The 17,219-nt window shown below is 33.9% G+C and overlaps 3 protein-coding genes across 3 annotated transcripts in view; all 3 read right to left on the reverse strand.

Moving 5' to 3' along the window:
• The window catches only part of LOC120331368 (ATPase family gene 2 protein homolog A-like), a 67,207-nt gene extending 66,618 nt beyond the window's left edge, over positions 1–589 (reverse strand). The window contains exon 1 of the mRNA XM_078120104.1: positions 291–589. Coding sequence (XP_077976230.1) covers positions 291–373 — 83 coding nt within the window. The 5' untranslated portion in view covers positions 374–589. The remainder of the gene's footprint in view (positions 1–290) is intronic.
• A 2,401-nt stretch (positions 590–2,990) lies between these two features.
• Positions 2,991–14,027, reverse strand: LOC120331274 (uncharacterized). Its single transcript, XM_039398347.2, has 10 exons — positions 13,843–14,027; positions 13,205–13,445; positions 12,358–12,523; positions 10,960–11,093; positions 10,255–10,397; positions 9,402–9,557; positions 8,502–8,595; positions 6,854–7,026; positions 6,110–6,278; positions 2,991–5,424 (listed from the first exon to the last, which is right to left on the reverse strand). The coding sequence occupies exons 1-10, from the start codon at positions 14,007–14,009 to the stop codon at positions 5,227–5,229; spliced, it is 1,641 nt and encodes a 546-aa protein (XP_039254281.2). The 5' UTR covers positions 14,010–14,027; the 3' UTR covers positions 2,991–5,226.
• A 30-nt stretch (positions 14,028–14,057) lies between these two features.
• On the reverse strand, positions 14,058–15,770 carry LOC120331285 (large ribosomal subunit protein uL2m-like). Its single transcript, XM_039398359.2, has one exon. It carries the CDS (start codon positions 15,688–15,690, stop codon positions 14,791–14,793), a length of 900 nt encoding a protein of 299 aa, XP_039254293.1. The 5' UTR covers positions 15,691–15,770; the 3' UTR covers positions 14,058–14,790.
• Between the last annotated feature and the right edge of the window lie 1,449 nt (positions 15,771–17,219).

Genomic DNA, 17,219 nt, shown 5'->3' on the forward strand with positions numbered 1-17,219 from the left:
TAAAGTTAAAAGAGACTGCCCAGTACAATATTATTGAAGTAACAATTGAGTGTTCACTATACAAAAATGAAAAAAAAAATTTATCTTTCAATTTTAACAGGACAGATAGGCAAGTACCAGTACTGTTTCTTGTTTCTGCGTTAAGGATGGGGTCCAATTATTCTGAAGTCGATTAGACCCGGAGACTCATAAAATAGCTGAATAGTGTTGAGCATAGTAGATGGACCCAAACGAAACATAAGTGATAATAAACCCCCATGCTTCATAATGCAGTGATGGTATACAAATACCTGTTCTTTTGAAATAGCTGATAACCTCCAAGCTCTTCTGAGTAAATCCATTGAGGTTTAAATTTTGATTTCTTTGATGACATGATCAACTGCTGAACTGTCTGATTGTTTCAAGTTAAAGCAGGTCTACTACATGTACCAGTTAAATTTGTAGCAAAACTAATTCACTATCCAAATTTATGTCTATCGAACAATTCCTGGAATCGCTCGAACATGAAAACGAGAAGAGATGCATTCCATTACATGCTATACAGATATAGGAGTGCAGGAAGTCGGAAAGTAGAGATTTGTGAAAAATATTAAAAACAGTACAATTTACAGGTTTAATGTTGCCAGACAAAAATATGATAAATAGAAATATACTCAATCGTTTCATAACGTTAACTCAGCTATTATAACAAAGTTTTTCCATGTTAAAATTGTAAAATGTTGGTTTAAATTTTCCTGTCAAAATTATATACTTTTTTCAATTCTTTTATTTGATTAAGGAAAGAGCACCCCCATAAACTCTGAGCACAATACGGCAACATGGTAACAAGAGCGCACACGTGCGTATGTTTTGATATGCACGGGTGACTGCACGTGCATCGTTAAAACAAATAAATTTTTCCAAAACGTTTATTTTTCCATGCAAATTAATTACTGATGGTAACATATTTATAAAATAATATGATGACACGGATCAACTATACTGAACTTCAAATGGACATGGATGTAATACGTATATATAATCGATTGATAATTTGGTATTGTATGATTTTATAATTCTTTCATGCGATATGAGTTTTTCAAATGGGGATAATTAAAACCCTGATATTCAAAAACTTGAAAATTCATGTAAATTATTATTAATCATGATCTAATTTGGAAACTAGAAAAAAATCAAAACGTTTCCTCCAAATAAGTATTTCGAATAAGTTTAATTCGACTCCATAATCAGCAAAACAGACGATAAAATGAATTGGTGAAAATAGATGAATAAAACTGATTGCAGAATCAGGAGAGCAAACAAAACCTAAATGAGCTTTAAAACGTACATAATTTAAATAAATGAAATGAATTTACACGCAAATACACAGACACGCTTTTGACCACAGAGTATAATAAAATGAAAAGCACGGTATTTTCATATTCCAGATTATATCAAGTAGGAGTGAGCATTATTAGATAGAATTGAATTGGAATGGAATTATATCATAGTTCCATATAATAATGCTCACTCATACTTGATATATTTTGGACTAAAATAAGAGAAGCTGTACAAAAACTAGCGACAAAAAAGAATCGAATGATAAAAAATTGCCCCCCCCCCCCAAAAAAAAGCAGCCAACGATATCTTAATTGAAGGAGGCCCAGACTTACTTCGCTGTCGAAGTTCTACAAGCGCGCAATTTCATCTGTCTCTGTTGGTTTGTTTGGGGGAATTCATAGTTAGTCAGGGAGCGTTATCAGAGAATCGCTCGCGATAAAGCAAAATAGTGGTGAAAAAGATGTACGAATTTGTGCTCCAGTTTCACTGCAAAAACCCTACGTTGGAAATTTTGGGGCCATACCCATGGATACATACGACTATGCGGCCAAGGCCAATGAGATAACGGAAAAAGCGTAAATTTGTTTTGATTATTGTACTTCTTTACCAAGTCGGCTGGTACTTATTTAAATGTTAGAAAATGAACAAGTATACATTCCGTAGGCCTATATAAACTTACCATGATCTGTAGTAATCTTTGGTCTCCTTTCCGATCAGTTTTATTTTATATTTAAAATTTGTGACATATATATCTATAATACTGATTATTTGTGAAAAAAGCGATTTACAAATCTTACACCCGATCTGGACTGGTAAACAAACAAGCGGACGTGGTTTGCTGCATGCCAGACCCGTCTAATTGACAATTCCTCCCGGCTTTATATGAAAATACTATCTTATAGCAAATATCTACACATGCACCTTTGTAAAAAAGAAAATATAACAAAGAGAGAGATTTATTATTCGTCAACCAGAAAAAAAACAGTCATGATAATATTAAAAAAGTGAAGCAATAAGAAATTCAAGGGTATCAGAAGAAAAAATGCTATTTCGAAATTCTGTCAAAGACAAGGTCTATGACATGTTCCAGTTGTAGCAAAACTATTTTGCTATTCTAATTTACGTCTATAAAGTATTCCTGGAATCGATAGACCACTAAAAACAAGAAAAAAATACATTCAATTACCTGTAGAGACTGCTAAGCTATACAAGTGCAAAATGTCATAGTCGAGATGTGTGAACACAGGTATCAGAAGACAAATGGTATTTCGAAATTATGTCACAGAAAAAAAACAATGTTTCTTCGGCATTGATTGGAGGGAACTGAGCAATCGGCCGGTCATCATCTTGTATATGGAGTTTTGATGGATTTTGCAGGTACAGTCAGCTGATATGGCTTCTTCCAATACCAATACCGCGCACTGGAAGCGAATAACTGGCTCTCATGACCAACGCGGGCTGGACTTTTGGATGTGGTTTTCCGCAAGCTCATTTTTTTCCATAAAGCAAAAGAACTCCACAATCTAACCCATTCTGTTGCGCGTCCGGCAATTTGCTCCCGTAAACTACGAGTAATTGAATTACGCGGTTTGGATCGCACCTACAAACAAGTCTGAGAAATCCATCTGAATCGGATAGGGAGCAATGGAGCATACACCAAGGGCAAGCACTTGGAAATCATTACTTCAGTTTATTCATAAATAGAGATTCAGTTATTTGTCAATTAAAATGTTTCTAAAAATGTGTAAAACAGAACATAGCACACAAATTATCAAGTTGTAAACAAAAAATTAACAACACTCAATATACAGCAAGTAGGCACTGCAAGGAGCTTACTTTCCCTTTAATAAAAATGTTCGTCGCAATATCCTTGTAGCCCTTGATAGAGAGATCCATTGTAGTTTAATATTCTCTATGTGTAGCATGGAACCGAATTATTCCTCACTATGAGGTGAACGAATCTGCTACTCCATTGGCTATTCAAGTCATTCCAGTCATTGGATTACTCTTGTAGCAGTTAGTGTAACATGTTATGTTAATAAAATATTACCGTAACAATAATAACTTGAAAATAACATAATCAGTAATAAAGATGCTGTTGGTATTACAGATGACAATTACAGTATGTGCAATAATTTCCTCCAAACTTGTAACAAGACTTGGTTGTATTGTGTACATATTTTCAAATAGCTTTGTCAACACTAAGCTTTAAGAAACATTTTTGTTTTTTCAATCCTTCACAATATCGTTAACTTCAATAATAATTAATCTGTTATAAATTATATGTACAAACTCTGAAGTTGAATAATAATACCCATGCTTACAATGATACAGGGTGACTAAAAAAACTTTTATCACTTCTACAAAAAAGAAGAATATTTATTTGACACTCTAAATTCTGTTTATGTATGATTGTATCCAAAGTTTCAGTAATCTAGATTCTAGAACGCTTCAAACAAAAGTTATGTTCTACCTAGAATTGGTTTCGAATCACTTTGGTCTGTTTTTGTGTCACCCAGTACCCAATAAAATTCCATGTATACAAGTTCAAAAAATTGAATATACATTGTGGATGTTGATGATTATCAACATAGAAATGAGCACAAGGAATGCAGATGAGAGCATAAACAGCTCACAAAATTGCTTAATTTAAAGAATAACATAATGAAACACTAGCACCAGATAATATTTCACAAATTCTGTGATAAGTCTTTTGAATAGCATGCCCATGCATCACCTATCCATGATGAAAGCCAAAATAACACTGATAAATTGTTTCTGATGATACTAACAAATAATTTCGCAAGTTGTTATGTTCAGACAAATTAATGTAATCAGGACTTGGATATACAGGTTAAAGAATAGAAGAAAAAAACATTTTGAAATAAGTTAAAATAATACACTAATTGCGAATTCATGCATATGAATATTAGTGGATTTTGATAAATTGTGGATCAAAATCTCAAGTCTACCTCTTGGCATGATGAATATTCGTCCACCAGACTGAAATTATTAAATGAAAAAAACATGACATCAGAAAAAAATGCCATAAATAAGATACCAAGTAAGAATGCAAATAAAAATTGCTTCAATAGTACATAAAAAAGTCTTATAATATCCCAATTAATAAAAAAAAACATTCAAAATTCAAATGTTCACAAGAATTCTTCATAGAAATTCAGAAATACTATATACAGTACATCCGTCACAAAACAACTTCATGCCTGCGAAGCTGAAATTTGCATACTTCATAATACGAACTACAAAATAAAATATTGTATGGAGGGTTTGAACCAAGAAGATATTGGCGTAGAATCTTAGATGGACCTAGATAATTGGTAACATACTATGGACCAGACCCAAAATCATGTGAATATGTCTCAATAAAAATAATATAAATGTAAGAAACAATCTGCCAATCAATATTTGATTTGCCAATGTAATTAAACCGTGCTATTGGTTCCCGCTCCCCAATCACTCAGTATTCAATTTTAGCTATCCATAGATCACATATAATATCTATGCCCATAAAACAAAATAATACATACCATAATGATATGTGACTATCAGTGGTCAACTTCTTGTTCATTACACAACATTCTAGATTAAATATAACAAAAATAAAAATTGCCTAATATCTAAAAATATTCTTACCGGTTTACCTTATGCCTGATAGGAGTAACTTTACAAAATACAGTGATTTTCATGCGAAAAACCAATAATGATAACCTTGCGTTTATTTTTCTTGAGTTACTAAACAGCTTGATAAATTAGAAGAGTGTCCCATAGTTCACTTCCATTAAATTGCTTCAAATTGATTTAAAAAATATACCAGTATTTAAGATATAAACAACATCATCACAGCCAATCTTCAATTTAATTTATGGAATATTTGTTTCTTTGTGTTCAGACGATACTGCCCTGATCAGATCTTTTATTGCCAAGTATAGTCAGTGGAGATTTCATATGGAAAAATTCTCTCAAATTATCAACGATTCCTTGATCGAATGGATTCATAAAACGTCCGTTACAATCTTTCAAGTAATCATATCTTTCTTGATTCAATCTCTCATTTGTTGTCAAGTTAACAGAAGCTTGATAAGACTGAAAATGAATAGATAATATTGATAAAATAACGGTTATATACCGGTATATATATATATAACACATATAGTAGGTAGAAACTAAAGAAGGCACACTAGAGCTGTGTTCCGTGGAACATCAGCGAGCTGCTTCAGATTGTTCCCTGGCAGATACTGATCGGAATTGTGACAAAATGGTGTCCCCGGCCATATTTCTTGGTCGTGAATATGGCGACAAATAGGCAGACAGGCCTCGTGCTAGCCTGGAAAGCACTGCATTTTTTCCAACCTTCGGCCTAATTTTTCAATTGTAGAGTTCACAGCAAACTTTTTTATTTTAGCATTGGTTCAATTTTTCGGAAACCACTCAATGGATTCTCAATGGACGGTTGGGTTAAAACTGGAGGCCCTAAAAGATGTTGTGATAGTTGATGCACAAAGTAAATCCATTACACAATTTACCGAAAAGGATAGGATTTTCATATTTATCCTGTTGTATGAAAGAACAATTGATTATAGAGTTACTCGATTCCGAAGCTTGTAATCAATCAGTGTTTACATGAATCATTCTAGTATGGTCCAGAAATCATTTCCCCCCCAAATTATATACTATACCACAAAATCATAACATAGTATATGCCTCACAATCACTAACTATGTGAAATGAAGCATTCAAACTATCAATATACCAAAACATAAACACTTACTGTGAAACCTGTGAGGAACATAGCGATGATAGTGAACAAGAACATGATGAAGCATCCCAACATCAAGATGAAATCGAAACCAAATTTATAATAATAACAATAATAAATCATGTACAATCCCAACAACTCTGTGATGAGTATTCCAATCAAGAAAAGAAGAAAATAATGCCTGAAAAAAGAGGGAAAATATTAAAAATGAATTTCAGTATATATGGTAATATTGGTGTGACAGCAAAATTGGCTCAAAGAAATCTACTCAAATAAATTGCTTAACCATATAGCACCCATGGCCTATCATCTGGTTTCAGATGCATGAACTTGATGGTGGAGGAAGCCGTTACCTACCAGCGGTTATGTGAACCAACCTACAATGGCGAGGAGTCTCACAATCCCGATTTTGAAATTTTTTTTAAAAAAAACTATATATCTGGATTTGATGGAACTAATCCTCCATGGCAAGGGGTGTGCAAGATTTTTTGTCATTGCGCCATATAACCAACTTCAGATAACCAGCTGGGTCGCAAAAAAATTTCCATATATGAAAAATTTCCATCACTCAGCATTACTAGTAATAAGGCACCGGGCAAACGGCGAAAGATTCAACACAGCGACAAGAGAAAAAACATAAATTTTCACCCATGTGAGGTCCTTTTTAAACATATTTTTTTATGGCATGTTTAATTCAAATAACGAGCGTTAGTATAGATAATAGATATGTAAATATTGCATTAAGATAATGCTAACCTGTTTCGATATCCAACACAATTATAAATATATGGACAGTAATGATCAAAGTGTTTCACACATCTGTTGGTGATACGACAATGCTTGGCACGAAGTGGACGAACAAGACGACATGTATGACAAAGTCTACTAAGTGGATTTTCACCTTGCTTCCATTCATCAAATATAGCAACCTGAACAAATAGAGATATTTATTGAATAAAACAGTAAAAAGAGATGATACATGTATAAAATATCTGTTTAAATATATGATTTCTTTGCTCAGAACAAGTCTCTTCATTATCAGCCATTGAATGCAAAATATGGAAGGTTGATTTTTCACTGTTTGATTTCACTAAATCCGAAGTTGACAATTTCTTCAGATGTCACAATTTCGTCAAGTTTTGTCTCAAAGTCAAAAGGCAAATTTCAATTGTTTGAGTGGAGAGACTCAAATGAGACATCACAAATATGAAATCTTTGGTATAGACCAGTGCTCCGCAACCTTTTGTAACTTGCGGCACACTAATAAAACTTGCCAAATTCGACGGCACACCACAACAAACAAAAAAACAAAGTGTACCCTTGTTTTATGTTCATATTTCAATGAGTGAAATGTTGTTGTTTTAATGAGCACAATCGCTATATATTAGGATCAATACGTGAAAGAGCAACTCGAAGTTCCCCGTCAATATCTTTTATGCAGGATCGTTTATCGTTTTTGATCAGTAATAAAGAGGAAAAGCTTTGTTTGCACATATAAGTTATGCAAAACTGGAGCAACATGCTTGTTGTGATATAATAAGAACAGCTTCCCTATGTTTTAGACTCGACTATGGACCTTTCCCCGACCTTTGACCCCTGACAAATTCTTCCTATACCTTACCATTGCAAAATTGTCAGGGTTTATTTTAAGAGTAATTTCGCGAGTACCCGTATCGAATTGTAGCCCAGTCTATCACAGCTATTTCTACACTAATTTTTTTTATTACTGCAATTAAATTAAAACTCCTAAGAAGACAGAGTGATCATTGTATTATCTGATTTATATTTAAATATCCAAAACACAACTGAAAACTAACGAAAAGGGGGCATGTTTACGTCACTTTTTGCATCTCGCTGATTGGCCAATGTGATGAAGTAAACAAGGAAGTCGATGCTCGGGGAAAGGTCATTAGGCTTTACAATATATCTGCTTGACATATAGGCCTACTCCTTGTTACGTCACAAATGCACAGTGGGGGGGAGGTCAGGAATTTGAATTGGTGTTGCTCAAGCTAACGTAAAAGCAGGCTTACTTTACATTACTAGAGTAGACTAACGTAAAATTAACATAGAATAAAAAAAAAATTGTAAAAAGAAGAGAAAAGTTGCAATTCTTGTGCGGCACACCTGGCATTGTCTCGCGGCACACCGGTTGCGGAGCACTGGTATAGACTGAATGAGTGATCGTTGAAAGTGGCAGCAATAAATGAAAATACAATATTCAACTTAAATGAGTTTCACAATTCCTCCCAATGTGAGTATTAATCAACATATTTCAATGAAAAAATTTAATTAATCAACAGATTTTTTGTTGTTTTATTGTTCTTGTCAACAAATAAATTCATTTTGTTTTGGATAAGCATAATTAATGGTTACAGTGATTGTTTTTGAAAAAATAGCAAACCTTTTTTAGTGCTTGATCATATGAATCAGTATTTTTTGGCAAAAATCCAGGATCGAGATTGTGTACTTTGAGAAGACAATACCATAGAAAAACACTGGTAAAAGATATAAAGAGTATTAGGACAGATTAACATATTAATGCATTTATTCAACTTTGATAAACAATCCACCTAGATGAAGAAAAAAATCCGATACTAAATATAAATACAGCAGAGTATGGCAAAAACCGAATAAGCATTATCCCGAATGCATTTTGGAAAAATATTTCCAAACACATAATATTGTAAGTACATTTTAAATTGAGTCAACTAAGAAATTGCACTAAACAATAAATATTATGAAGACGGAATTACCGGTAGATAACGTAGAGAGATAAACATTGCTTAATCGATTTTAATATTTTCTAAAATAAAATGTAGCTTATTTTTTTGTCACGGACATATTTCAATAGTTTAAAACAGGGGTGTGCAACCCACAGACCATATGCGAGCGACAAGGAAAGATTGAGCGGCGCGCAGAGAAGTGCCATTTTTGATAGGTGTGCGGCTAACAATACTAGTTTATATAATTTAGTTTAATCTGGTACGTGGGAGTAATTCCAATCCCTTTGAGTTGCAGAGCATATTATACACGAGTCCAATTTATATAACGCCTACGGTTTCGCCCAGTTATTTGTATCTGGACCTCCTGTATTGAAGGTTGCACACCTCTGGCTTAAAACTATATTATTTCAAAAATCACTAACTCACTAAATTGGATACAAATCATTTTTATAGTATTCGAATATTCAATTTGCTCTAGACATCCTTAAGTACAGTACATGATGAACATTTCAAAAATTCATTTCATACAAAATTGTATATAAGGTTTCTAATAAATTTTAATAGCATTGTATACTCACGCATTTAATAAGAAAACGACGTGTAAAGATTCCAGTTCAAACATTGTGTGAGGAAGAATTTTAAAGAGGTAACAAGGATAACCATAGCAGCACATCATAAACAACATGAAATGAAATGTCGATTTTGTTTTTCCAGGAGGACCGAATAAAATTGTCCTGTAAGAATAATATATCAAGAGTTCAAGTGTATTCTTCAGAGAATTTGCTTAAATCAAGAAGTACTCAGAATTAAGGGAGACTTGTCTTTGAGCAAAGATGTGGTAGCTCATAGTAATGCAGCAAATCGCGACTAGAGACTTAGAGCAGTTAAAGTGAATACATCTCATTTCTCGGGAATAAATTTGACCAGTATTGGGAGTCAATTTTTCCAAGCAAGAAATTATATGACAAAATGTGACCATTGAGCACCCAAAAGATTGCAACATTGTTAAATTGTAACATGTTCTGTTGCAAAATGAATGTTATAACGCTCTAGCTCCTGAGAGAATGTCTAACCTAGCGAAGCCTATTCATATTCTGTTCAAAACATACTGAAAAAGACAGTTTATGTACAGTGGAGGGAAAAATTTTAACTTTTGCCACTTGCCAAGGTATAAAATGTTCAAAAGTTAGAGAAAATAATATTTTAAAAATACGATACAGGTTCTTCCGTGTCTTGCAGTTCAGTTATTACCAGTATAAAAGAAAATATTTGTTATACAACGCTTACACACGACTGAAGATAGTATTTTAAAAGCACCAAAATCTTTCGGGTTCAGATTGTGATAGGTAATAAGGAATTTGAACCAGAGAAGTGTAACCTGCGATGCCGACACATTTTCATAAAAAAACAATCAACGTCATCCATACATACTTGAAATTAATTTTTCCGAGGTATCTTTTTTTCCCACTTATCCCTTCTTCTAGATATGCAGTAATTGCTTTATGATTTCTTCCTTTCGCTAATTTCAAAGGCGTATTTCCATTGTGATCTTCCAATGTCATTTCAACTCCATCCTGAATTACCGCAATAAGGAATGATATAGTTATTGTGAAATTAAAAAACAAAAGCTGATCATGGTACGACTGAACGTACAAGTCTAAACACTACCTCGTGAATGTTGTGGATTCAATCAAAATCTTATCATTTGATTACGTTATCAACAGGGATGCCTAAAATGAATCGAATATTCAAATACAATCAAGAATCATTACATTTGATATATTATTAAATTTTTGAATTTAGGTAGAATTTAGAATATTTTCATTCGAACATTAATAAGGAATTTTTGCCGCCAGACAGGAAGATATGTATGCTATATCAGGTACGATATCTGAACTAGTAAGAAACAACGCAGATGAAACAATGACCTCTAAGATATAGTATTTATGTAATTTTCCACATCAACTTGCGCTCAATGTATTCAATATTTCATATTTGAAAATATTTTCTCGAAATAGTAAAATTCTTTTCTTCTTTTAAAAAATTGCATCTGAAGATATCCAAGCACCATGAAATCTGTGCATATGTGTTGTTAACTGGTATAAAAAAGTCTATATTTTCAATTTTTTTCTTCACCTGTTCACAAAGTAATTGCACTGTCAATAAATCCCCACTCAAGCATGCGAGATGTAGCGGAGTTTGTCCGAATGTATCTTTCTGTTGTGGATTCAATCCAGAATAAATCAGTAATCTTGTCAATTCACAGTGACCTAAAAAGAATTGATATTTTCAGGTAACTCCATAACAGTGGTTTCTAACATTTCATGGCTCGTGGTCCCCTTCAGGAGGCTCATAGCACTCAAGAAGAATGGGGTGTTTTCTTGTGAAGGTTAAAGTAAAATCAGTTTTGCGTCTAGCATCATTCCCACTGCTCTGTGGCCCCCTTGGCAGGCCACAGACGCACGGTTAGGAATCGCCACCCTTTAACATAAAACTGTCGAAAAAAAATGATTTTTTTTACCCTTGATTTCCTCACAATTCACTTAAAGTAGGATTCGTAGACCAGATTTTCAACCCCATGGCAAACCATTTCAGTTTGTATTTCTCAAACTAATATGCTTTATTTAAGTTTACATATAAATTTGAATTGTGTTATTCTTAGAAACCACGGAACCTTATGAAGCGATGGCGGTATTCATTGTAATACAGTCTCCATTGTTTACCTTCATACAATAGCAGGGGATTGTCACAGAATCTTTTTATTGTTATTAACCAACTGTTTAACAATTAGTTTGTCGGTTTTAGCATACCATAGTAGAATGAATCAAAGCGCTATTATTTACTCACAAAATATTCACGGATTCAAAAATTTTGATAAAAATCACTGCACATACTGGCGCTCCAGAAGTGTGTGTGTACCAATATGGAAGTAACTAATTTTGTTCGCCTAGTTTACATCAAGTTTGGTAGTGGAACTGAAACCTATGAGCAGGGGGTATATTCACTTGGCCAACACAGACAGTCCCTGAACTCGTAACAGAACTAAAATAGGAAAATCGGAATAAAATTATGGCCTAACCCTAACCTGGTACACACACTACGGGAGTACCGAAATATTAGGGTGTGTTTAATGGCAATTCAATGTAAAACAGTTGAAAATTTTTGACATTATAGTTCCGTTGCTACCAGTAAATTCAAACGGCGGTAATTTTAAAACCCTTCCAACTTGAAACCAGGAAAATATTATTCGTATAAACTTTAAAAGTTTTATTAATGATATATATTTGTATATATAAACTAGGTATTTATATGCCTTCCTCTTCAAACAAGTCTCTGCACAAGCAAAAATGCTAAATATAAGGCTACCATAGTTTGAAAGAATTGTGCATTGACTACCAAATTTAATACTACCCGGGTGAAGTGGTGGGCAGGGGATTTGAACCCAAAATTTTAACCTGCGATTATAGTTTAGTTTAACGCTCTAAACCACTAGGCCACCGCTAAGGTACAAAAATTATATATGGCAGGCATTACCTTTGAATGCTGCCCATTGTAAAGCATTATCCCCTTCTTTGTCAGTCAGTTGTAACCTGGCACCTTTTCCCATCAAAAATGCAGCAAGCATGGTTCGGCCATATTGAGCAGCAATAATTAATGGAGTACAACCTTTATTGTCAACACTATCAATGGATACACCAGCCTGGAGAAAGAGATATTATTTATATGAAATTACTTTATAAGACATACGAATAAATTCAAACATTGGTTTAATTAGGAATAGGCACTAATATAAACACTCATAACTTGAGTATATTTTCTTGTTTGATAATATCATACCAAATACAAATATTCAAACATATAGCATGTCTGGGTTGGTCGGTTTCAAATTGCTATGTCAATTTGCAGGAAGTTCCACAACCTGGTATTAATAAAATGTAAATTTTACAGTATTACATGTTACAACTTGTAATTGAATACACATTTAAAAATATTTCCTGTTATATACATTACAACTAATAATGTCTTTATGTCATAAATGTATCATTTAGTAATACAATTAAATTTTGCTTCCCTATAGTTTGTGATAGATTTTAAAATATTTTTCAATAGTTTATGGTATTACAGATAATTGTTATGACCAGCAATACTATCGAGAGTGCGTTGAATCATTATTAAGGTTTAGACATATTTGAAAATTTATGGATTTTTTTTCCTCATTTTTACCTATTTAGAATAAGACTGAACGTAAGTATTTAGAACAATTAGTCACCTCACAATCAACAGTGCGTTGGAGCTTAAGTGAATAAAAACCATGGATTATTCTTGTTTAATTAAATTTGTTTGGTTAAATGAACGCAGACTTCCCAAAATTCCAGCCTACCTGAAGTAAAATCTCTAAAACAGCAACATGACCATTCACACAAGCCCAGTGAATAGGTTGTGCACCAAGTTGATTGTTGGCGTGTATATCCATGGGAGCTTTTTTATCGATGAAGTATCTCAAAACGTGAGTATGTCCTCCGAGTGCAGCCCAATGTATTGGAGAATGACCCTCTTTATCAAACTGTGATAAAACTTCTACACCTTCTTTTTCAACAATGTCTTGTACAGGAATGAGGAGACTGTGAAAATGTTGTTAGAATTAACAAATCAGGCACAAATCTGATATAATATTAAAAGATTTATAATTTTTTAGGTAAGATACATACATAATGTGATAAAAAATAAGACAGGTTTTTTTATATTTATGCAAAATGAGAGGGGACCAACAAGGCATGTTGTTCAGCAAATAAAAAGCTCTCGCCAAGTTACCAATCCAAGTTAATAATGTAAATAGTTGATTAGGTAACAATTTTTGATGCATGAGCTTAAAATTGGCGAGATGGAATAGTGGCAATTTTAATGAGGATTCAGGCAATCCTATCACAAATAATCATCCTTCAACGAGTTCCAACCTGCAAACAAACACTCATGGGCCGTGACTGAGTGTGAGTACTAAGGACGAGGGCAATGACTCACCCAGATTTTGTAACTTGAAATATATCAGACATTTTCCTTAAATTTTCTTCCATTTCTTTCTCTGCAGAACATTCCCCGCCACAACCTTTGTGATCATGACCGTGTGTTGCTTGTGATTTCATTTGTGAAATAACATCAGGAAATATTGTTGGAGTAGCAGTTGACATATTGATTCAATATTCAATATTATTAAAAATCTAGTGAAGTTATAAAACCTCAAAAATTAAATAAAAAAATGAGTATGATTAATCAAAATTGGACTTTACTATATTATTTTAAAGAAGAAATCTTATTTTCACTATATGTGCCAAAAATAAACATACTTAGAAAACCCAAATCAATGTGGCCGACATAGAAATTACAACTTTTATCGACTCAAAGAATATGTTATCGATAATTCAGTTTGAAAAAATTGACTTGACTATTGTAATAAACAGGCAAATTCCATTTATATTTCTTTACAAAACGATTCATTAAAAAGAATACATAACTGATGTTTATGTATTATGAGCCCAACTAATTAACACACTATAGATGAATAATCATAAGTTCATAACAACTGTTTTTCCTCTTTAAATTGAAACACATTATAATAAGAATCTTTCCACACTTTCGTATTCATCTGCAACCCAATAACCATGTTCAGGAATGATATTTGTGACTACAAATCCACAGAATATCTCATTCTGGAACAGAGACTTTTCACTTGCATAAACCATTAACTAAATGAGTTAACCATCAAGTGACAAATTTTGGTGCCAGTATAGCGCGATGACTACTCCCATATGTTATCTACCCAGGAGCTGTCTGAGGTGACCCCCATGGCCTGACCTTATAAAAAGAAGAAAATCGTCTTTAGGGTAGACCTCGCGATATTGTATGGTATAAACTCCATGCTGTAGTATCACCCAAAATTTTTTCTCAAAGCAGAGAGAACCGAATAATAATCTAGTCCTCTAGAGATTTCTTTTGTTTTAAAACTTTAGCTTGGTCATAGACTACCATTGGTTTCTTTGGATGAATTTTTCTGCCATGTCTGCCATCTTTTCTGTGCCAAAGTCCTGAACCTGGTCGCATACCATATTCAAATTTTCTTTCTGCACTTCCCCAAATTTCATCCTCGTGTTCAATATTTGATACACGACCTATTACAGCCACACAGTCTTGATGTACACTTACTTCTCGGCCAGAAGGAAGTTGTAAAATAGCAGTGTCTTGAGTTTTTCGTAACAATTTACATGTATTCCCAGCAGATCTTGATAATTTTGCACCTTTACCCGGGTACATTTCAACAGAACAAACGTTTGTACCTGTTGGTATTAATTTTAAAGGATATGCGTCACCGCTTTTTCCATTGAACACACCAGCTTCTAATTTTGCACAGTTTTTTACAACATCGCCTACTTTCATTTCGTCGGTAGCAAGAATCCATCTTCGAATCATGGGACCACCAACTAATGCTATATATCCAGAACGATTGTCATCTTCTTTTATGAGCATAACACGTTCAAAATATAGAAGTTCATTTTCAACGTCTGACTTCGTTAATCTTTTATGCTGAACCCAGAAAAATTGCCGCGGAAGTCCTCCCCCAATTTTTGCTGTCCATTTCGTCCCAGGAAGTTTATCAGGGCCCATAGGGAGTCTCCCTCCAGTTCGCCAAACCTTTATTGGCTCGGCTGTATATTTTCCTTTTTGTTCCCATAGCTTTACAAGTCTGTGGCCATATCTACCATTATTGCATGACGAAAGGTGATAATTTTCTGTTTGTATTTTATGTGACAATGATGCAGTCAGGCATACATGCCTTAACAATAATTTCGAACCTTGGGTAAAAATCAAAGCCATTTATTCTGGATTGTTCTATGTGACTAATTTCACATACTGATATGAAATATTAAAATAGACTGCAAGAAAAGAATCACATGAATCATCATATATTAAATGTCGGGTCTCATGTAGTTTCTTACCTAACATACTTCTAGTGGGCGTAGCATGACAATTTTTTCACGTATCAATCCTAACCCCCACCTGACTACACCATCCAAAAATTACGTCATTACGACGTCACAGTGACGTAATAGAGCCCTTCAAACTATACGAACTGCCATCCAAGACGCGCAAACGAGCACCCGAAATCGAACAGTTATTTCTTTCGTTTTCTCGTCGCAACGATTCCAATAGGAGAGAGACCGATAACGTCAGTCAGTTCTTTATCGTCGGCGCCAATGCCATTTGGTCGATCTTTCGTATATTTGGCAAGCTCTATGACGTGATTGTGATTTGTGATGTCGTAGTGATTTAATTTTTGGATGGCGTAATCAGATGGGGTTGGGATTGACATATCAAAAAATTGTTATGCTACGCCCACTAGAAGTACGTTAGGTACGAAACTACACAGGACCCTAAATGTCGATATTACAGATAATTCAAACCGTGAAAAGTTTTTGTTATAAAATATCTCATTTGGGCATGAAAGACTAAAAAACTATAAGCTAAGGACACTTCATATATAGGCTATTATGACTTTCAAACAACTCCCAGGCAACTGAATATTAAAGTTATACATAACTCAAATCATCTTGCCAGAATGTTTTTTTGCATTCATATTTCAGGTACCGGTACCGGTATTCTACCGTATGGTACAGTTCTCAAGATTCCAACGTATAATCGGTCCCAACATTGAACAAACACTCTTTTTCTCTGAATGAAACCAGGGCGTCTGGCACGACGGCAGATCGCACCATGCCCGTCTCGATACCGGTACGGTACCGGTAACTGATAATAACAGAATATTAGTATAATATTCTGATATTAAATACATAACCCTAATTCTGGCGGTTATCTGCCCAGAAAGTTATCGATATAGTAATACCGAGTTTGACTGTAATATAATACCAGTACTGAACAGTTTTATTATCTGAAGTACAGTTTTGATAGAATTGGTCAGCTAGTTATGAAAATATCGCCTAAACATAAACAAAATCAAACACACAGCTGTGAAAACGAGGCAATGCAGCAATGCGAGAATAGTAAAAATCAACAGTGTCGGCTGGCGGGTGGTCGTTGGTAAAGCTCCTCAAGTGGTGGGAGCTATTTACCAACAAATTTATTTTCCTGGTAGTATTTCCTTTATTGGACACGTAGTGGACATAGCGATCGTTTCAATATTATGTTGTTGTTGTTCTTATTCTTGTTGTTCTTTGACACGTTTTTAAATAGTTGCTTTTCTCTTTGATTACTGTACCAATTGCTTTGATTGCAATTTTTAGTGAGTAAAGATTATATTTTTTGCTAGAGGGCTATTACTTTTATTTTTTGCTATGATGTCATCAAAATTATGTGGTGCTACGTGTCCATATATTTGAGCATAGCTC

The sequence above is a fragment of the Styela clava genome, chromosome 14, assembly GCF_964204865.1.
Source record: "Styela clava chromosome 14, kaStyClav1.hap1.2, whole genome shotgun sequence".
Classification (NCBI taxonomy): Eukaryota; Metazoa; Chordata; class Ascidiacea; order Stolidobranchia; family Styelidae; genus Styela; species Styela clava.

Excerpts from the sequence above, each read along its gene's own strand:
- LOC120331274 (XM_039398347.2), bottom strand. The coding sequence starts at position 14,009 with ATGTCAACTGCTACTCCAACAATATTTCCTGATGTTATTTCACAAATG. Across the intron at positions 13,446-13,842 it reads TTTCAAGTTACAAAATCTGG|TCTCCTCATTCCTGTACAAG; the intron begins GTGAGTCATTGC and ends ACATTTTCACAG. Across the intron at positions 11,094-12,357 it reads ACAATGGGCAGCATTCAAAG|GTCACTGTGAATTGACAAGA; the intron begins GTAATGCCTGCC and ends AATTCTTTTTAG.
- LOC120331285 (XM_039398359.2), bottom strand. The coding sequence starts at position 15,690 with ATGGCTTTGATTTTTACCCAAGGTTCGAAATTATTGTTAAGGCATGTA.